The following is a 22,576-nucleotide window of genomic DNA, read 5'->3' on the forward strand; positions in this document are numbered from 1 at the left end:
AAAATATAATATTACTAGTGGTCCGCCCCGGCTTCGCCCGTGGTACATATTTCGCAATAAAAGGTAGCCTATGTCCTTTCTCGGGTATCAAAATATCTCCATACCAAATTTCATGCAAATTGGTTTAGTAGTTTAGGCGTGATTGAGTAACAGACAGACAGACAGAGTTACTTTCGCATTTATAATATTAGTATAGATTATTTACAAACTTAAAAATATATGGACGGTCGTACACGAGTCTTTTGTTATCTTTAAATTCCAATAAAAACATGACTTGACAATCTTACACTTAAATATTGGTACTATTTTTTTTTCAAATCACAAGAGCCTATTTTTTTAATATCTGATTTTTCTTGCAATCTGCCTGAAAATTAGGCATTTACAAGAGCCTATTTTGTAGAAATATGATAATAAATAGTTCACTTAACTTGAGTTGTTTTCGCTTATCGCATATCAATTCAAATAATTCTCTAATCGATGTATTTCTATTTATCATAGGTACACGAGATTTGTATCGATTACAGATATTATCGTTATATCTTCGCTGAACAGATGTTTTTGAATCAAAAGTTGAGAGTAAAATTTCAACGTCACGTCATGGTGTAAGGCGACGATTTTGGTATCTTTGAATATTGCCAAAGAAGTTTCACTTCTGACACGTATGTTCGGCATACACGCTCTTTTTATTTTACCAGGATGCCTGAATACACAATTCAACTTGATAATAATAAGTATAAACATATGCAATCTATCTAGTCCATTCTTTCATTATTTCTCTTTATTATTTTTAATTGATATGTGACGTTCCTAATTCCTTCATGTAGAATATAATGGTTCGGCGTAAAGTCTTGTCGGTTGGGAAATGGTGGTAGGGGCTTCCCGGCAGGCCAGCAACGAAGCACGCATGCGCCGTTTCGCTGAAAAAGACAATACAATTTATAAGTAACTAATTCTAAATAATGTGTTCTTTTATATTAGTTAATATCTTATGATCTTATTATCCCTGTTAACAATAAACAATAAAAGAACTTGAGCGATGTCAAGGGACATCCGGATGGAATGAAGTGTTAAGTTAGAGAGAGACAGACAGAGAACCACGCGCACGCTGCACGGCTTACAACTCTAGCAAAAAGTGTCGTGACAACTTTTCGTAAGAATTTTTTCCGTCTAGTCCTTTCACAACGCGCGATAAGGAACTTCGTTCCAAAAATCGAAGGTTGAGTAACGGTTGGCACGGTCATAAATTGGATGGGTAACTATTTTTTGCAGTTGCTCTGTAGCTTAATTGTACGGAACTTTTAGTGTTTCGAGTCCGACTACGACTTGACCGAAATTCTGGGTTTTTGGGGCGTGTATGAAAGGGCAGATGTGTTAAATAGGGCTATTTATAACAAAATATATCGTATCTATACTAATATTATAAAGCTGAAGAGTTTGTTTGTTTGAACGCACTAATCTCAGGAACTACGGGTCCGATTTGAAAAATTCTTTCGGTGTTAGATAGCCCATTTATCGAAGAAGGCTATATATCATCACGCTAAGACCAACAGGAGCGGAGCAATGTGGATGAAACCGCGAATCACAGCTAGTTATAAAATGTTGACAGGAATCGCATAGCTACCGGCGGAGTGCATGCAGGTGAGCGCCAGCAGCGCGAGCAGCGCGGCGGGCGGCAGCGCGGCGGCGAGCGCGAGCAGGGCGCGCTGCGGCAGCGAGTGCGCGGGGCGGGGCGCGCCGCACGCGGTGATGTTGCGCACGGCGTGCTGCTGCAGCACCAGCTGGAACTGCGCGCCCAGCGACCGGATCGTCGCCTTCATCGCTTGCGGCGTCAGCGCCGCGCCCTCCATCGTGCGGAACTGGAAGCACGGCCTAAAAGAAGGTAAAAAAAGACGTGTGGCACTCGGGGACTGCCGTGGTAAAGCTGTTGCATGCTATGCCTTCAAGACACACCTCCGAGCCCGTCGGAGTGGGGAGCGTGAGGTTTTCTCGTTACGAAATTTCTCGATTCGGTCCCCGCGCTCAAGGCCCGCGATAGAAGCTATGCAATAGCTTAAAATAATGATTCGCAGGTTCAAAATAAGATTCACGACCTACGTACAGTTAGAAATTTATAACAACGTGAAACAACAAAGTAGGATAAATTGAATTATTATTATAAAATAAAAATGACAATGGACCTAGAATAGTGCCCTGTGAAACACCTTTGAAACTCAGAATATTTAGTGTAATTTCTGTATTGATGATACTAACTTTTTGAAGCCTATTGGATAAATATATAATATACAGATAATATGAGAGCAAACGATTAACCATGAACACGATAGAATTCTAACTTGGCTATCAGAGTCCTATGATCAACGAAATCAAAGGCCTTCTTTAAAATTTCCCAAGCATCATACACTTAATTTAAAATTTCAGAACTGGCAGTTAGTGAAATAGAAGTAAATTATTTTTTCCCACCACATTAAATAACATTTATAATTATTTAGTATTAAAATGTGAAAACACCATAACTCACCCCATATTATCGTTAAAAGCGTCATGTGTAGAGTCATGCACTTGTAGCTTAAGTTTTTTCAATTCCAGTACTTTCGATATGCTTTCCTTGAGCGCGGATAAACGAGCGCGACCACTCGGCAACACTAGCCTTAATAGATCTCTCTCACGTACTACTACCACCTGGATATTAAAAAATATAGCATATTATATTTTATTGTCGAGGAAAAAATTTCGAACAGGTCACTGGAAAGATACTATTTCGGGAAATTGAAGGAGGAAAACTTACCTCAACGTGTAGATCGCTAAATCTTTCTGGATCATCAGAATTATTTGCTCGTACTGTTAATCTGTAAAATTACAAAAATAATTACTTTATGCTTGTTTAACTCTCCTTTTTAACTGATTTCAAAACAGAAGGAGGTTATTCTCCCAAACCTATTTTTATTCTTTAGAATCTTTAAAAAAAAATTCCCTGCGTTCCGAAAAATACTTTTTTTCTACTGAATTCCATTAACATCTTAACATAATTATTTAACAGATTAAAATCCCCTACTCTTACCTGAATATCCCATCAGCGTAATGTATAAGATTCATCATAATCCTCAGTTCTCCTGTCGTATCATTAACCACAATTACATCAGTTACATTATTCAAAGATTTCGACTTTATAGGCGATTCGAAACTCATGTTAACTATCTTATAGTCTATGGGCAATGCATCTGGATCCTTGTCTATAGCTTTGACTAGTGCGATAGTGGTTCCTAAAGCTACGTTTAGTCTGACACCTATGGTTACGTTGGTTGTATCAAATTGCGGAAGGTGGTCATCTATGTCGAGAATTTTAATGGCTATTTGGATTTCTGATGGGTCCTGGAATTTTATTATTTTGTTTTATATAAAAGGTCAAATAATATGAGGTCAATTATTTAATAGAGTAATGGCAACCTTTCATTATTTATTCTACTCAGATAAATAATGTTTAATACAAAATATATCATTTATAAGAATTAACTCACCAATCTATTGTAAGTTTTACTGAACCTCGGGTTGGTACCCAATTTAAAGCACTGTATCGTCAACAATATTCTCGACATTGTCTCTCTGTCCAATCGTGCTGCTGCTATTATTAAAGCTTCACTATCATTGGTCCTTTGTAACTGTACGTATTCTAGCTCATTGCCAGCTAAAAATAATAAAAAACATGTTAAGAACAACAAATATAATAATTATTTTGTTAATGACGTGTGTGTTTTAATGTACTAAAATGTTTTGAGCTTGTATTAACTACGTGTACAGAGAAAAAAATAATTTCAGTATTTTTTAACTCTCGTCTTTTTACGTTTTTTTTTTTAACTCACCAGTAATACGATAGTCTATAGCCGCATTTTCTCCGATATCCTCATCAATTGCTTTAATTTTACCAATAACAGAGCCAATGGGAACTTCTTCTTTCGTGGTCATTAATACTGGCGGGGCATCCTAAAATTTTAAATTATATTTAATGCTTTTATGACCTTTTTAACCGGATTATAAATAATTTAGATCGATTATTTTAAAGAATTTGCTATTCTTTTTAAAACAACTGATCGATCTTTTACGCGTTACTTACTTTGTAGATATATTGCAGACTGGAATAGCACCAAGGCTATCGTTAATATGCGTATCACGATTATCTTTTAAATATTTTTTATGTCTTATTCAAAACGAAAATAGGTATAAATTTAATAATAATATACACCCGTACTCCACATTATTATATTAAAAACTCACCAGGTGTCTAGCAAAATGCGGTTTATGGTCATCCACATCAGTGACACGCACGGTTACAATGCGCGTGCGCTGTTGTGACGGGGAGCCGCCATCTTGTGCGACGAGCACTAGTGTGTATGCTGCTTTACGTTCGCGGTCTAGTGGTTGCCGTGTCGTTATAGTACCGGAGTCTGGGTCTGGAATAATTTGTTATGGTCGGGATTGGTATAATGGTATCTTTTAAATGGTATGGTATCTTGATTAGAAGTTTGTTGTGTGTTATTGATAATAAAAACTCGCTTTAGCGAAATCGGGGGGAACAAAAAAATATTTTTCAAAAACCAAACCCAAAGTTAATAATGTTCGAAAGTATGAAAGAACATCACGATTTAAAATTAAAATTTCATAAAAATTCTTGAAAAAAAAAAAATTAAAGATTTTAGAATTAATAGAATCGCGCTTGAAATTATACTGCGTACATTTTTTTACAAATTTGTAATACAGCCCTATCAATAAAATAAACAGTGAAGTTTCTAAGATTCTTTTTATGGAATTACCGTCCTCAATAATTCCTCATTGTAGGTAATTTCTAATAGTTAATCTTATTCATACCGATAGAAAAAACAGACGCATCTTCAGTCCGTTGTATGCGGTAAGATATTTGCCCGGCTGGTTGCGTCGGATCATCGGGGTCACTGGCCACTACTTGATATACCATAGAGCCTATTGTTGCATTCTGTGAAATGTATGAAAGAATTTAAATATTAATATTTAATACGCAATTAGTGATCTTCATATTATGTGAAAGGTGGTGAAAGTTAATTTAATTGTAGTTGATCAAAGAAGTCCGATTTTACATGCCGAAATATTTTGGTATAATATTTTAGGGTAAACTTTGTAAAATCGTTTGTTTTCTTTTTCTTTTTAAAAGCGAAAATTTTTATATACAGAATTTTTCTACCCGGGCTCTTTCAGTGAAAATATAAATTTTAAGCCTTTTGCAATGAAAAACAACAAATTTAATTACCTCGCTAACATACAAATCCTCGCCTTCCGCTGGTCGTATGAACCTAGGTACTCCATCATTAGCGCTAACATCCCCTATATAAATCGCAAGGGAAGCATCCCCTGAATGTCCTCCACCATCCGTGGCACCAACTAACAGCCGATAGGGATCAGTTCGACCCCTACCCGTGAGTTCCTTTTGAGTTTTCACTTCTCCAGTTGTTTGATCGATTGTGAATAAACCTGAAAGTTATAATACTTAAATTATATCCTTTCCTCATTTTTTTTTTATTATTTTAAGTTAAATAACTATTATACGCAGCCGGAATCACACAAAGTGGAAAAAAATATGGTTAGGAAGGTAGCCAAGGTAGCATAGACTTAAGAAGAGACAAAAATCGTGTAATGCGTGCGATTCTTATTATGGTATATCAGCTGTTGTCCTCGGCTTCGCCCACGTGGTCAAAGTAAATTTCAAAGTGTCCTATATCGCTCCATAGCCTATTTCCAGATACACGTAAAAAAATCAACCAAACACTTTATTTATGTAAGGATTATATACTAGTACATACCATTCGCTTCACCCTCATCAAGAAATTCATATTTAATTTCGCCTCCTAAACCTTCATCAGGGTCGGTAGCCAGCAACTTAACAACGCTGATGCCAATTGGAACATTTTCAGGAACCACAGCTGAAAATACCATTTTATATTATTATTATTTTACTTGCTCGTTTTTTATGTGGAAGTCAGGTCTACAATATTTTGCAAAGTGATGACTGATGGTAAATTCTTTTTTTATTTTTGAATGCTGGAGGCCTGACTATATTGTTTCAAAATAACATAATGATGATGATAACATAATCTGTTCCAATCATTATTTACATTTGTAGCGACACGTTTTTTACGATATCTGATATTTCGTCATTCCATTATCACTTTCAACAACTATCCTTTTCCTTCGATTATAAAACTAATCCTTACCGGTATAAACAGTTTTCTCGAAAGTCGGCGAGTTATCATCCACATCAAGTACGTCAATCAATACTGCAGTGGTGGACCGCAGTCTATCTGTAGATGATGGTCCATCTACAGCTTCCACTTCTAGACGGAGGACCGATTGACGCTCACGGTCTAGAGATTTGTTTGGAGCCACCTGGAGATTAGGGAAAATTTTGGCAAATTAATCAATTTGATGAAGAATTTTCATCACACATTGTAATACAGAAGTGTTCATTTTTTCTACAGATTCATAGGGACAGTAGGTAGTACCTTATTATGCAGTTTTCTATGAGAGGAATAGAAATTTGTATCAATTAGGCAAATGCATACATTTTTAAACTTTCAAAATACATACCTGTATTTCCCCTGTTTTGTTATTAATCACAAACAGCTCAGTGTTTTCTCCTCTCAACATGTATCGAACATCAGAATACCCATTTAGCTCATCTTGTTTAGTTAACACTGCGTCTTTATCATTCGCTTTAACAGTAACTACTGCTTCGGGATACAGAATTGATTCTAATACGCTGACTTTGTATAACTGTAAACGTATATCACAATCATTTATTTAAAGGTAAAGGTTTTTAAATTTGTTTATTCATTTCAATACAATTTTCATAAAAATAATGTTACAACAAAATAGGGTGTTCATTTGGTTGAACTAATACATTTTCCCATTATTAGGCATACCAGCCCCCCTAGAAAAGTGGCTTTCTATTAGCGTAAGGAGTGGAGTGGAGTGGAGATACGTTTATCTACAGCTTATGTCAATCTCATACATTCATAGTCTATTCTATCAAACTTTACGCTAATAAAAAGCCACTTGTCTAACCCCCTAGAAATGTTACTCACCTCTTTCTCGAACACTGGAGCATTATCATTAATATTCATCACTTCAATAACAACTTTCGCTGTACTATGCTTACTTTCATCACTACCTATCGCTTGTACGGTTAATGTTAAATTAGGACTCTTTAGTTCTTCATAATCTAGATGTCTTGTTAACACAACTTGACCACTGAAAGGATCTACTTGTAACAGACCAGTTTCTGAATCAACTACTTTGAAATTTGTCACTTTAGAGTTTGATATAGGGTCTTCAGCCATTAGAACTAACACAGTACTACCAATAGGCTGTTCTTCTTTAATTTTGTGGTAAATCAATGGATTGGAATTTGTCCAACCAGGATTCATAAACCTTGGATTATCATCAGCGTAAGGTTGTATATAAATAGTATGTTCTGTTGTTGCGAATTGTTCTTTATTCAATTCTGCATTAACATCGACTACTTTAATAGTAAGTATTACAATCGATACTTGACTATAATCTAAAGTTCCATTAACAAATATATCTCCAGTGTCTTCATCTATACGAAAGATATTCTTATAATCATAGTTAGCGTTTGGTTTCAATTGTACGCCGGCTTTAGAAAACGCTTTAATGGGGTCTATTATAGAGTATTTCAGCTTAGCCGTCAAGTCTGTGTCGTGTGCGATAATTTTCGTTACAGTTTCATTGATAGGTGTTCTTTCTGATATGTATGTGGTCGCTTGTGTGATGTTGAACACTGGGGGTTTATTATTAACGTCTGATATATGAACGAAGACGGTCGTAGTTGCTGTTTCTGGTGCAGGTCGTCCGCTATCAACAGCAGAGACTATTATTTCGTATCGATCGGTGTTTAGATCGCGATCTAAGTTTGCATCGCTTGATACTGTTATGAGACCCGTTCTGAAAGTTACAAAATGTCTCGATAAATATCTATTTTAATGAATGAATGAAATAATTATTTACCATGCAAATTAAGTAACAAAAATATGTCAGATTCAACTTCTCTTTCGTATTATGTGGAAAGTGTGATCGCGTTTATTGCACTATGAATTTCTTAAAAATAATATAAAACTTACTTCTCATTTATAACAAAATTGTCCTTAGAACCAGTTAATATATGATACGTTAATAAATCATCCAATCCATCTGGATCATTAGCTACAACCATAGTAACGTTATCTCCCGGTTTTGCGTCTTCTCTAATATTGGCCTTATAGTTCATAGGATTAAGGTCGAAAGTAAAATCATCAGTGACATCGTTCTTTTGGTTCACTGTGTATTTGTAATGGTGGTAGTTGCCTTTGAATGTAGGCCGTTGGTTCCCGGGTACTCCTACGCGAATAAATACGCGAGTTTCATTGAAAAGTGGTGGGATACCTGTAGAAATAAAGTTAGTATAGGATCAATTGGTATTTTAAAAATTCTAACAAGTTATTTTACTTCAATAAATAATGAATGTATTTCTTAGATTGAATGAGCTTATCTCAGAAACAACTGTTTTTTAATAAAAATATTACAGTGAATACCTATTTATTGAATTCACTCTATAACCATGAAGACGAGAGCGAAAATTGTGTTTTATCGTATCCTACTTGAAAGCTAGTACTATGATATATTATGTAGATTAAGAATAACTTCTTACCATAATCAGTAGCTCTAACAACCAGTTCATATTGCCCTCGAGGTGTATCCATAGTTTCCACTTTCTGCACTATATCCAGTTCCCCGGTGTGCTCGTCGATTGTGAACACTTGTCCCTTGTGAGCTATACTGTTGTCTGATTCGAGAGAGTAGCGAATACGTCCCTCGCCTTGAGTTGGTCCGTCTATGTCGGTTGCCTAAAATTAAATAAGCTTTTAAATATTTGGCTAAAATTAAATTAAATTTTAAACATAAAAGAAGAAAGAAGGTAATCAGAACGCAAACACTCAACAGTTTGACGATTGTAGTAAGTTCGCAATTTGTTAAGCTTTTATGAATATTTTTATGTAAGACGCAAATTAAAATCCGCACTTATCTGTGCACTTACATTGTAATTGCATACAATAAAATTTGTTTACCTATTTTGATTAGTGTATTTGACCAAGAAACTCAATATTATTTAAACAAATACTCACTCGAATAACCAATTGCGGTTCGAAGCTGGTGGCGCCATCTCGTATCGTTCGACTGTATTCAGACGCCTCAAAAATCGGAACATTGTCATTTACATCTAACACATCAATAAACACACTAGTAGTTGATCCTTTACCCCCTCCATCTTTAGCAAATAACGTTAAACTGTAACTCTTTTGACTTTCATAATCTAGCTCTCTTGCCACGTAAATACCACCTTTATTCTTATCTGTTTTGAAGAAATTCGCACCAAAACCGCTTAAAGTATATTCAATCTCACCGAATATACCATAATCTTTATCTGTTGCAATAATGTCGCCAATTTTGGTACCAACTGTAGCGTTTTCTAGTACATTCAGTTTGTATTGTTGTTCGTCAAATACTGGTGCATTATCATTGACATCTAATAACTTTACATTAACTCTAGCTGATGATAATTCTTGATCGTGTAGTGATGTAACTATATCGAAACTAAATAGCCTTTTTTCTTCATCATCGACATCATAATCTAGTTTGGACGAATCTTTAACTTTAACACTAATCGGTGTTCTTCCTTCACCGTGTTCATTAGTTAAAGCGAACACACCTTCTGAATTAAACACATTGCGTAGTTTCAAATCGTATTTACTATTTTGCCCTAAATCAATGTCTTCAACGTATATCGATAAGCCGGGTATTGGGCTGCCATTATCGATATTTTCCGGTATCGATATGTCAAAAGTATCTTTATTAAAAATCGGTACATGATCATCGACATCGGTAACTATGACGGTAACTGGAATTACTGTGAAATCTGATGGCACTTCGTTATTTATTAGTTCTGTGGCCTGAAAAGGTACATACATATGATTTTTCTCTTAACTTATTAAGCTTGTAATGTAATATGTAAACTATGCTTATAAGTTTGATTCCGAATGTACAATCAAATGTTTTATATCGTTTTGTTAAATGTAAAAACTTACCTTAACATTAAAAGTATAAACTCCACCATTTTGCACTATAATATCGCTTTCTCTGTCAATCGGGTTATTCGTTGTAGTCAGTACAGCACGACCAATTGCTCTTTCGGGCAATAACTTGAAGTAGGATTGCGTATCACCTTCAAGGGTCAATAAAACTGGTCGAGGGTTTGCTGTGTCGCCGTCTTTAGCTACTATTTCTAGAATACTTGTATCCTGAAATTATTATACAAATAGTATTGTTATATTTTTTCAAATGTATTCTTGATTTACCAGCAAGCTGTGTCAGATGAAAACAGAAAAGTAAAGGCAAGTAAAGGTGTTTCAAATTAAGATAATTTTTTCTTTGAAAGCTAAATTTAAATATTTATTCACAGAATACAATAATATAATGTGTATTTTAAATTTTTCACATACAGTTATGTACACATAAAATTTTACTTCATTATTAAGCAAGATAAGTTGCATTAGGTACACTATGATTCACAGGAAGAAACATTACGTATTAGATAAAACAGACACTAAGCTCACTAGTTTCTAGACCCACAGTATCAATTAAACAAGCAAATGATTAAAAGTCTAATTACTTACAGGACTAGTATTCTCAGGCACAGTGGGCGAATACGGTGAATTTACAAACACGGGCGGCTGGTCCTGTACATCCCGTACCCCGACCGCAACGCTCGCAGTCGCCCGCAGCGGACGTGCGCTCTGGTCGAGCGCTGCGAGCGTTATGACGTATGCTGTACGGCTTTCGTAGTCGAGAGGCTTGGCTAGGTAGATACGCGCTTGGTACTCGTTTGGTGATATCTGCGGGTATTTGTATTTTTACTTTTTGTACTGTATTGTGTTAAAATTATTAAATAAACTAGAACGTAATATAATTGAACACAGTTAAATATTAAGCAAATTATAATTAATAATTTAAGTTCAAAATGTTGTTACAAACAAAGTCAGTGTTTTATTAAATAGAATGTAATTATTATGAATTATTAAATATTCACCATGTCAGTAACAATTCTGAACGTCGAGCAAGCCTCAGCATCGCTTCCCCTGTCCTTAGTAGAACAAGAAACTCGAATATTCGCATTTTCACCTTCATCGAGATCCGTTATCAATATCTTTGGAGACACCTGTAAAATAAAATAGAATTTTCACATTCTGTTTCATGTTTTTTGAAATTTTTTGTTTAATAAATAGAGGAATATTCATAAACCAGCTATTCGCCCGCGGCAGCGTCTGCGTTGTCTAAAACTTAACAAAGTATGTACTAAAACCTTCCTCGAGAACCATGCCATCAATTGGCGAAAACAGAATGAAAATAGGTGCTCTAGTTTTTAGTTTATCGCGAACATACAGACAGACGTGGCAGATGTTCTTTATTAAAAAATAGTAGAATCTAACCTCAATCTCACTATCAACGGGAGTAGCCTCACTTATGTTAACGATGTACGGTCTATTGTGGAACACAGGCGGGTTATCATTCACATCCCGGACTGGTATCACACGACGTAGGGACACTGTGTTTGGTTCTGTGTTTGATAAGCCTTCATCTGGAATTAAATTATTGGTTAGCAGCAGTTATTCTTGTGAATAAATTTGCATATTGTAAGCTGAAAAATACGCTCGATATCATCTTATTGACTTATGTAATTTTTTGTCAAATTTTGATATTTTGTACCGTTTTGTCTTCAACATGCGGATTGCGGCGTAGAATAGTCATCAGTGCTATTTTTTCTCATTTCATAAATGTTTATATTACTAGCATTAAGTAATAATAGTCAATATATTTTAAGTGTATAAAAAACAACCCTAAAATGTGTCTAGCTAACGGTACCTACACTTAGACCATAGCCATTTTACCTGTTATACTAATAATGACTTCCAGAGTCGCTTGTTCCTCTCTATCTAAGCTCTTCGCCAACGTGACCACACCCGTGTTGGAGTCAACACTGAAGTATTGGCCAGATATGGAATATGTTAGCCGACTGTTCTCTGGATCGATTCCTGGAAAATAAAAAAGTATTTAAAAATAAGTTGGAATTTTTGTTAGTGGCAGCAGTCAGCACACACTTACACACTTTTTTTATTTATATTACTATGAAAAAAAGTTCAAAGTATGTAATCAATAAAATTAGTACTTATTAAATAATTCAAACTGTAAAAACATATTTTAAGTGAAATTTTTATTTCGATCTTCAGAATATGCCTGCGATCGCAAATATTATATTCTGCAAAAAAGAAGGCTTAAACGCCTGCCTTTCTTCATCTCTTGCCACTTAATTTTTGTTTTTGTACAATTTAAAATATGTTTTTCGTATTATTATCAAATCTATTTTACCTTTTAATTGATAAACAGGCGTCCCCACCGCCGTATCTTCAGCTACACTAAACTGGGACATGTCCCCGGTCTGGGGCACAAAATGCGGGGCCCTGTTGATCTCTTGGGACATACATAGTTGAGCAATTGCCAGGACTAGCAGGATTATGAGCGGGTTTGGCTCACAGATAAGCGCGGGCTTTCGTCTTTGGAAGATTATTTCTGCCATCTGTGGAGTATAAAAGATAATATTAAAAAATAAAACAATAACTATGGAATACATTAACATGTAACTTATAATTTATTGCCATTAATTTATTATTCTGAATCAAGGGTCATTTTCAGATTTCAGATCATTTCCTAATTAATCGTTAATCGTTTTAATCGTTTATTATATTAATCGTTTTATCTTTATATTAATCTTTAATCTTTATAGATTATACATTTCGATCATTAGAAACATATCATCTAGGCATTTCATAAGCTATTATGCTATTTTTTACTCTTTTCTCTATTACTAAATATTGAATTGCCAATAGGAAGTCGTGCTTTCCTTACACAATAAGTTGGTAAGTTACCTAAGGGCAGTTACTATTGCGTAATCGTAACAAAAACATAACACCGCTCTATGCTGTCAATTCTGTAAGATTTAAAGGGAATACAGTATTATTTCTGATACTGCTGAAGTTTTCTTTCAAAAACCAAGGTCCTAGGTTGCATTTGATGTGATAATACTAAAGAGATAAGTCTCGGTATAGCAGGAAACAGATGATGGTCCGTGAGGAAAATCTTTACACAGTGATATAGCTGTTTCTACTCACTGCAACAATAATAAAATAAATATTTAAATATTTCAGGACAGTTTTCACCCACGGCACGATCTGATCCCATACTAAGCTTTCGCTTGTGTTATGGAAACCAGATGGCTGATATACATACATATATAATTTTAAATATATACTTACTTACATAGATAAATAACACCCAGACACAGAGCAAACATCTATGTTCATCACACAAATATTTGCCCCGGGTGGGAATCGAACCCACGACTTCTGGCTTGGAAGCCAGGGCCTACTACCAACCAAGGCAACCGGTCAGTCCAAATCTATGGTCCAAATATAATAATATCGCACTGTTTCCAAAATCTGAACAATATGAATCACTAAAACGTACAATGAATCATTCTACTTTCGAGAGTGTGAATAAACTTTTTACGTCATAAACCTTTCTTTTGGCGCCTTTGAGTATTTTCACGTATTTGCTGGTAGAGAAATCATAGTATTACCAGAGATAATAATATAATACTACTAGATTTCCGCCCGCAGCTTCGCCCGCGTTTTCAAAGGAAAACCCGCTTAGTTCCCGTTCCCGTGGGATTCCCGGGATAAAACCTATCCTATGTGTTAATCCAAGTTACCCTCTATATGTGTGCTAAATTTCATTGTAATCGGTTCAGTGGTATTTGCGTGAAAGAGTAACAAACACACACACACATCCTCACAAAATTTCGCATTTATAATAGTTTTTAGTAGGATACTGCATTACAAACACTTCACTGTTTATGTTCGAAACTTGATACCAATAAGGCTGGTTGCAGAGCTTGACCGACCATCAGTGCGTACGTCAGTCTCGCTTGTCATATGTATGGAAATTCATAAAACCGTTCATAGCTAGACCGACCATACGCACGCGTACAATATTGTCATGCGCATTAATAGTGTCATAGTCGTACAATTGTTGATGATGCGTATCGTCAGGACCGACGGTACGCACTGACGGTCGGTCAAGCTCTGCAACCAGCGCAGCCTAAGTATTCGCGTATATTATAGCCTTTAATAACATTACATACTGTGTTTAGTTCCCATTAATGCTATGTAACACTAAATAGTATCATTATGTAACATAGTTTCAATTGATAGACTAAGTTCGGTAATAACAATAGGGTATTGTCCCGATAATAATCAACGGCAAAGACATTTTTCTCATTGTTAATTATTATGCTGTTGTTGTATTGAAAAGCGATTAGTTTTTCCTGCGTATGACATTAAGTAACAATCAGATTATTTGGTTAAAGTTCATTCAAAATCTATAACTTACAAATAAACTAAAAAACTTTTTCAACACATCTTTAATTAATGCACACAATATGTACTGTATACTTACATCTTGGCCGAAATGAAAAGATAGTGTTGATCACACGACATTTCTCCAGTTCCTAAAAAGGATTGAACACACCTACATCTCTTTTTACTACATATGTCACAGGTGTTTTTATCATTGATACTAACCATTTAAATTTACTAGATCGTTAACTAATCATATTACGTCAAAATACAACCACATATTAGCAAGGAGATTAATTAACAGATAGAAATTGGAAACGAGTAAAGACTATGCTATTAGCACAGACTAATAATATACTACGTATACAACTATTATTGTTATTAGTATAACAGAAGTAGGTTTTGTTCGGATGAACTTATTTCAGGAATCACTCGTTCGAATTAAGATTTTTTTTTCAGGTAACCACTTTAAAGAAGGCTATAGAACATATACTATCATCACGCTATCAGTAATGAATATGGTGCCAAAGGAGGAAATGATATTCCTTATTCAGACCTTTAAACACATAATATACCCGTATAAGAGACTCCATCTACTACTGTAACGAAGGTTCAAGGTACTAGTATAGAAGGTAATCTATATTTATATATAAGTACGTAGTATATTACCTATTATTAGTCTGTGCTTATATTATAAAGCTGAAGAGTTTGTTTGTTTGTTTGAACGCGCTAATCTCAGGAACTACTGGTCCGATTTGAAAAATTCTTTCGGTGTTATGCCGGCACTTCACATAGGCCAACGCGTTCGCAAGCGCGTTGGCACATGCACTTGTCCAATGTGTAGAACGGGCGTTCGCGCGCTCGTGGTAGGTATTTGAACGTTGGCCAGCGCGCTCGCGAGCTTGCCGCGCGGTGTCGGAAACATCAAAGGACACTTGTCGCAAGCTTGGCGCACCATCCACACATTGGCCGCGCGATCAGTTTGACTGTAGCAGCTATCAGGAGTGCACGTTTTTTTCGTGCGGCGAATTAACACCTAACTTGACAAAATGGCGAACAATATGAGTAACGAGGAAACATTTAAATTTATTGAGCTCTATCAGAGTGAAAACTGCCTGTAGAACCCAAAAAATAAGTACCATAAAAATAAAAATGTTGTACCTATGTATTAAAAGTGCAAAATAAATAAGGTTCTTGGACATGCCGTTTTTCTCACAATGTTTTACTTCACAAAGAGCATCCTACTTTAATATTATTTATTTATTCAATTTATTTCAGATAATTGCAATATCCATATAATTGTTAGTAACTATCTTGGTACCTTAAAAACTACGTTAGTATTAAAATTACACAATTAATTATTAACAATACTATTTTAAATCAAAATGTGCTTGAGACATGGATTTTAATCCAATGTCTCAAGACATTGCATTATAAATGTGAAAGTGTGTTTATTTCTTTGTTTGTTACATCCATTTTGAATACGTCCGCACATTGGCTCGAACCAAACCATACTGAACGACCTTCCAATGTGTGGATTACTCACAAGCGCGTTTGCAAGCGCACCGCCAGCGCGCTGGCGAATGCGCTGGCCTATGTGTAGAGGCGACATTAGATAGCCCATTTATCGAAGAAGGCAAACGCTAAGTCACGCTAAGACCAACAGGAGCGGAGCAATGCGGGGAGCACAGCTAGTATAATATATGTAAATTTCAAAGAACAGTTAGCATAGCACTTGTCCATTACATGTTCTCGGACCGTTGCGTTGCCGTTGGTCTAGAATTGTTTCGAACAAATCTCACGTACGTTAAACGGCATTCTAGTGCAGTGGTACCTACAAACATGCTGATGTACATAAACAAACTGAATGTATTCTATACTCAACTTAACTTTGAAAATATGAATTATTAAGATTGTTTTGATAAATGTAATGTAGCGATTTGCATAGCTACCTATACTAATACTAATATTATAAAGCTGAAGAAATTGTTTGTTTGTTTAAACGCGCTAATCTCAGGAACTACTGGTCCGATTAGAAAATTTTTTTCGGTGTTAGGTAGCCCATTTATCGAAGAAGGCCAACCGCCTATAGAGGTTATCATCACGCTAAGACCAACAGGAGCGGAGCAACGCGGGTAAAAACGTGGGGCATAACTAGTTTGATATAATAAACACGATTACCTCCCGGCCTATTGACGGTTTTTCGATTGTTTACACTTTACATTATCACTACATTTAAACAATTAATTAACGTTCTCCTATTATATGCACATATAATTTTGTTTTACAAAATCTAAGTAACTATTACTATTCTTAGTTCTTACCTCTTTACTTAATATTTCTTTCACAGAGAATAGAATTAACTATAGCTTTTTCACCAAAAATAATATGGAGTGTATGTTACGCTTAATAAACTTTAAAATTATTAATATCTTAACTACTTACTTACTTTTACGACCATTGACTATTGAGTAATTAACTTATTTTCTTGTGCATTTCACGTAATTAAAAATAATAAGTTAAGTACCTACCCACCTAATTAGTTAAGTTCATAGTTACTGAATTCTCGTTATTAGTGTGCTTTATTCGTTGAATTTATCAATCGTTTTTAACCCTAGAAAGATAATCATATTGAGTAATACGGGAAAGATAGTCATGCGTCAAATTTACGCATGTTTTTTAGTTAGCTCTAAGTCGCGGTATATTGTTTTTTTTCTATAAATTGTAAGTTATTATATATTTACAGTTATGTTAGAATAATTAATATTACAAATAATTTATTTTTAATTATTTTTATACATATAAAAAAACGAAAACATTAAACGTCTGCTTTAAATCTACAATTCTTGTAACACGTATTATTTCTAATAAAAACTTATTTTTGGCTACAATTATCAGACTTTTTTATATCTTATATATATGTTGTACATATACTTATATAAAAAATAGTGAGAAACAAGTTTAGCACATATCAACGTATGCTCACGACATAATATAACGATGTTACATTTTTTGCAGGAGGAATTTGCCTTTCGTCATATTTCAGAAGGACAAATCGTATAGTAAATACGTTTTTTTTTTACGGAAGGCCTCCTCAGTACTTTCTTACGATGTACCAGATACTTCATTTGGCAACAAATTGGAGATATTATCACGCAAATATCTTATCAAAGCTGGTGATTCTAAACACCCACGCATAAACAAAGAAGACGGTTCCATGCTTCTATATTTCATGTTTTTTTGACTCGGATGTTTTTGTGCTTTGATGTTAACATTGTGGCTATAAATTTAATATGCAATATCCAAGCAATTTTATTGATTCCATAAAATAAAGCCATTGGCCATCTCATTGTCTTACTACTATTGAACATCAGGGAACACATTCGGTCTAATGCATCTACTTCGCCTTTTGCTTGAATGTAATATATCATCTTTGCTTTGTACCTCATCGGGAAAAGCTTCTTCTGTGTCACTTTGCTCGTCATTTTCAATTTCGTGGTCCTCCTACTTCCCTATCGGTTTCTTCACAGGGACCCTCATCGCTTTGCATAAGAGCGGCTAGTATACAATATTCTTCCAATTTTCTATCCCCAATTGTTTTCTATATTTGCTTCAATATGTATAAAAATAAATTTTAAACATAAGTCACAATATACAGTAAAAATAAGCTAAAAAATATTCAAACTACCATAGAAGTCAAAATCTTAAAAGTCACGGTAAAGATAATCATGCGTAATTTTGACTCACGTAGTCGTTATATTTCAAAATTGGTTACTCTAACTTTATTGAGACGTATACCATAGGGTAGCTCTTAGTGACTTATGAAATGTCCTATAAGCACAGTTATGGATTCGCGACATTTAAAAAGATAAAGCTATATTTCGAAAACGCAGGAGTCATTTTGACGCAGACTATCTTTCTAGGGTTAAATACTCAATTAAAGGACAATAATCGTTTTCTTTCATAAAATAATGACTATTAATATTTGTATAATGTAGAAGTGATGTAGAACTAATTTTATTTTAAATGAACTTGCATAGGAAATCTAATCTCACTAAAACATAAATTGAGAAAAAAATGAGATTAGTATTTTTTCAATCTGTTCTAAATCTCATGTTAAAGTAGGTTTATATTTTGCAAACAATGGCTACAATTGATAAAATTTCTCCTATCAATTCTAGGATTCCAATTTCTTCGTATAGGAAGGAAGTGGGTTGCCATGACGACGTATCGGAGTCAATGCACTTCGCACAATGGATCGTGGGAAGCTGATAAACATAATTAGTCCCATAACAAGTTTTTGTGCAACGTTACGTCTATGATAATTGATAACCTGGTTTATTGGTTAAAAATATATAGTTATTTAGAAATTAAAGATTTTAACGGATTTTAAATGCGATTAATTATAAATTATAATCTAATTATCCCGACGATTCGCACGAGGAGCCCGTGACCACCCACGCTCGCTGCAAATTCGTAAAATGAAATACAAGAAAATGCTTAAGTGAATGCTAAGTTTGACTACAAACTTAGGTATCAACCGACCAACCAACTTTCGACCGGGTGAACCAATTTTGACGATTTTTTTTATTTGAAAGCTGGAGCCAAAACAGGATTGAATTCAGGATGTAATTAATATACATATATTACGTAGGTAGTATAAAAAGAGTAGGTAAGTGATGGTATGTAAAGAAACGAGTGTGGTTACCATGTGACTACATTAAGGTCAAAACGTGACTTTTCTTCGTATTAGGTACCTATATATTATACAGTACATAATATAACAAACTGTACGTGTATCTATACTCACTACTAAATAATTTTGATACTTACATAATTTTTATTAACTGTAATATCTACGATAAAACCTACCTTCATTAAAGGTACTTCATCACAATTTAACTACCTACCTATACAGGGTGTCCCACTACTCCCACTATTGGTATACTAAGCGCGAAGGGACTTGTAGTTTTGCATACACTGATCACGTAAAAAATACTTAAACAACAAGATTAAGCCAAAAGTTTTTTGCTTAATTTTTCCTTAAAATCCATTTTCGTCTCTAGCTTCGCGCAGCCGGCATATATACGGTATATACCCCTTCGCTAATGTGAGCATTTTGTCTATGAAAACACGATAGCTCACGTGCGGGTGGCAAAGTTGAGTGGGTTGCTTGAGGGTTGTGCACATAGAGTTTTATGAATTCATCTATTTGTCAAAAAAATTCGTCTGGAATTTTATAAATATTTTTTACGTAGGTACTCAGCGTTTGCAAAACTATAACCTCCTTGGGGCTTAGTATACCGTTGCTGGGACACCTGTATAATAAAATTAGCTACAATCGAACATATTATAATATTATTTCTTTAGATACCTACCTTCACAATTCATATCTTCATCGTCATTCTATCATATAGTTTTTCGTAACGTAGGTATGTTCAAAACGACCTAATTCCGAACAATTCTGAGAATATTCTAATGAATGACCATAGCCTGCGTTGAGTGTTACAAATCTTCTTGCATTCACAATTAAGATCTCATCACATCTTTTTGGCATGTGTGTTAGACTAGGTATAAGGTGTACAAGTATCCTGCTGAGATTATTTTTCTAGATCCTTATTGAAAACGTATCAAACGAAACGTATGACGCTATGTAGTAGCAGGTAGTAGGTAGGTATATACCTATGTAGTGATGTACAGGATGGATTTTTGGGGCAGATCAGTACGGGTACTTTAACCTGTAGAAAATAATATATGCGAACGTGAAGCTGGTGAGATACGACTTACCGAAGTGTCTGTTTTAAAATTTTAGTTGCAAAATCTATACTTATTGTATAGCTGAAGAGTATGTTTGTTTGTTTGTTTGAACGCGCTAATCTCAGGAACTACTTACTGGTCCGATTTGAAAAATTATTTCGGTGTTAGATAGCCCATTAACCGTGGAAGGCTCTATAATCACGCTAAGACCAACAGGAGCGGAGCCACGCGGGTGAAACCGCAGGGCGCGGCTAGTATGTAATATTTCTAGTAGTAAGGCAATTTCTGTACTGAACTTCTTTTGATCTGATGTTTCTTTTGATCTCCACAAGAATATAGGATCGAAGTCAACATTTTTTTTTTCAGTATTTTAGCTTTTCTGACTGTAAAATCTATATGAACGTTTTCCGTCTCATAAAGCCACCCTGTATAAAAAAAATTGAAAATTTATTACCTATATCTACCTAGATAACTAATTGTTTTTTTATCCGCTAGGTACTAGCTTTCCGCCCGCGGCTTCGCCCGCGCAGTCAAAGATAAACCCGCATAGTTCCCGTTCCCGTGGGATTTCCGGGATAAAAACTATCCTATGTCCCGGGGTAAAAAGTAGCCTATGTCCTTTCTCGGGTATCAAAATATCTCTATACCAAATTTCATGCAAATCGGTTCAGTAGTTAAGGCGTGATTGAGTAACAGACAGACAGACAGAGTTACTTTCGCATTTATAATATTAGTATGGATAAGAGATATAGAGAGCATTTAATTCATTCTTTAAAATAATTAAGTGTGTTTAACTTCCGTATAAATTCGAAGTAAAACATAAAAAATATGAAATGTCAGACCTCTATATACCTATTATAATAAATTTCGAAATATCCTTGATGACTAACAAGCAAAAGTTGTGTGAACTTGCCTTTTATCACCGGTTTTGACAATATTCCAGTAAAGTTATAAACAAACACACATTATCACACACAATAACACATAATTCTGTCAAATTATCTATCGTTTACAAAAAAAAATCACACAAAACAACACATCTTGTATCTCCTCAAGACACGACTGTTTAAAAACTGTCAAAAACTTGCACCACCGGTCTGTTGCTGTTTTTTGTTTCATCACATTAGCGACTCTTTAGTGGAATAGAAAGGGATAGCTATATTTTGATCAGTTCGTTTCTAATCTATTGCAGATCGAGCCTTTTGCACGGGTAAAAGTAACGGTGTAACTTAAGATGCGTGAGGTGAGATAAACATATAAGGTCACATCTGCGTTAGAGTGAGATAGAAATAGGGGTCATGTATGGAGAACGGAATAGTTGCATTAAGGTCACGGGAACGAAAAAGCTGCGTAAACGCAATTCTATGGTCTCTTGGACATATCAATTTTATACAGGAAATACTTAAAAAAGGGCCGTACTAAAAAATGTACACATACTTAAATGTTAAGTAATACATAGGTAACCATATTCGTGGGAAATATTTTTTGTACGTTTAGGAAGAAATACAGCATACATAACATACCTAGTGTTAGTACCTAATCGCACAAAATAATTATTTTATCTGCTTGTGTTCTTAAAATGTGCTCAAGTAGAAACAGACCTTTTGATTGACTTGACTGCGGGCTAAAAATTGCAAGGTAATTGGAAAATTTATGCATTATGGTAAATTCTGTTTCCTTGAATTTTTAAGGCTTTTACGATTTTATAAGGAGTTCCAAGAACTAAGAAGGCTTTAATTTTAAAGAAATGTATTGTTTTTTTTACAAACCTTGCTTCTTAGTGATATTTAAACAGAAAAAATTAGCATAAGACGGTTTTATCGCCAAAGCAGCGATGCTATTCTCTACAGCTCTTCCAGGCAACCTCTGATGGTCAAGCAGGAAAATATTTGATAAAATGGGGATTTGTATTAGACGTGTGCCACTTTTACTAGCAATAATGAATTGTTGTAAAAGTGCGTTCTATGCCATCAATCATGTAATAGTTTGTGTGCGATGTACACACAAATAGTCTGAATGTAAAACATCACAACTGAATGTCCCAATTTTGCTTCAATTCATTAATTTACTTGACAACAATAATTTTATTGTGTTCAAACTAAAAAACCCTGAATGGTTCACGAAAACACCGTTTCGACTCATAACCGTTAGAACAATAACCTTTTCATTTGCCTACTACCTATCTTTATAATTAACTAGTGGCCGCCCCGGCTTCGCCCGTGGTACATATTTCGCAATAAAAGGTAGCCTATGTCCTTTCTCGGGTATCAAAA

The 22,576-nt window shown here is 34.9% G+C and overlaps 1 protein-coding gene and 1 long non-coding RNA gene across 2 annotated transcripts; one reads left to right on the forward strand and one right to left on the reverse strand.

Annotated features, from left to right (window-relative positions):
• Window positions 1-120: 120 nt before the first annotated feature.
• On the reverse strand, window positions 121-21,362 carry LOC123692424 (cadherin-23). The gene is made up of 24 exons (XM_045637170.1): window positions 21,217-21,362; window positions 12,502-12,709; window positions 12,024-12,167; window positions 11,565-11,713; window positions 11,165-11,293; window positions 10,752-10,970; window positions 10,164-10,376; window positions 9,204-10,028; window positions 8,729-8,924; window positions 8,163-8,463; window positions 7,107-7,986; window positions 6,610-6,795; window positions 6,237-6,408; window positions 5,826-5,945; window positions 5,276-5,496; window positions 4,861-4,984; window positions 4,270-4,445; window positions 3,858-3,978; window positions 3,516-3,682; window positions 3,059-3,369; window positions 2,786-2,846; window positions 2,519-2,679; window positions 1,622-1,869; window positions 121-917 (listed from the first exon to the last, which is right to left on the reverse strand). Exons 2-24 carry the CDS (start codon window positions 12,707-12,709, stop codon window positions 817-819), a joined length of 5,433 nt encoding a protein of 1,810 aa, XP_045493126.1. The 5' UTR covers window positions 21,217-21,362; the 3' UTR covers window positions 121-816.
• Window positions 17,165-17,847, forward strand: LOC123692425. Its single transcript, XR_006751545.1, has 2 exons — window positions 17,165-17,401; window positions 17,565-17,847. It is a non-coding gene; the product is annotated as an uncharacterized LOC123692425 (long non-coding RNA).
• Window positions 21,363-22,576: the final 1,214 nt, after the last annotated feature.

This window comes from Colias croceus, chromosome 6 (genome assembly GCF_905220415.1).
Source record: "Colias croceus chromosome 6, ilColCroc2.1".
Classification (NCBI taxonomy): Eukaryota; Metazoa; Arthropoda; class Insecta; order Lepidoptera; family Pieridae; genus Colias; species Colias croceus.

Bases quoted from the DNA above. Each gene is read 5' to 3' on its own strand.
- LOC123692424 (XM_045637170.1), bottom strand. From the start codon at position 12,709: ATGGCAGAAATAATCTTCCAAAGACGAAAGCCCGCGCTTATCTGTGAG. The intron at 8,464-8,728 runs GTAAGAAGTTAT...TTATTTCTACAG, and splicing joins TGTTAGAGCTACTGATTATG to GTATCCCACCACTTTTCAAT. The intron at 3,370-3,515 runs GTGAGTTAATTC...ATAAAATTCCAG, and splicing joins GTAAAACTTACAATAGATTG to GACCCATCAGAAATCCAAAT.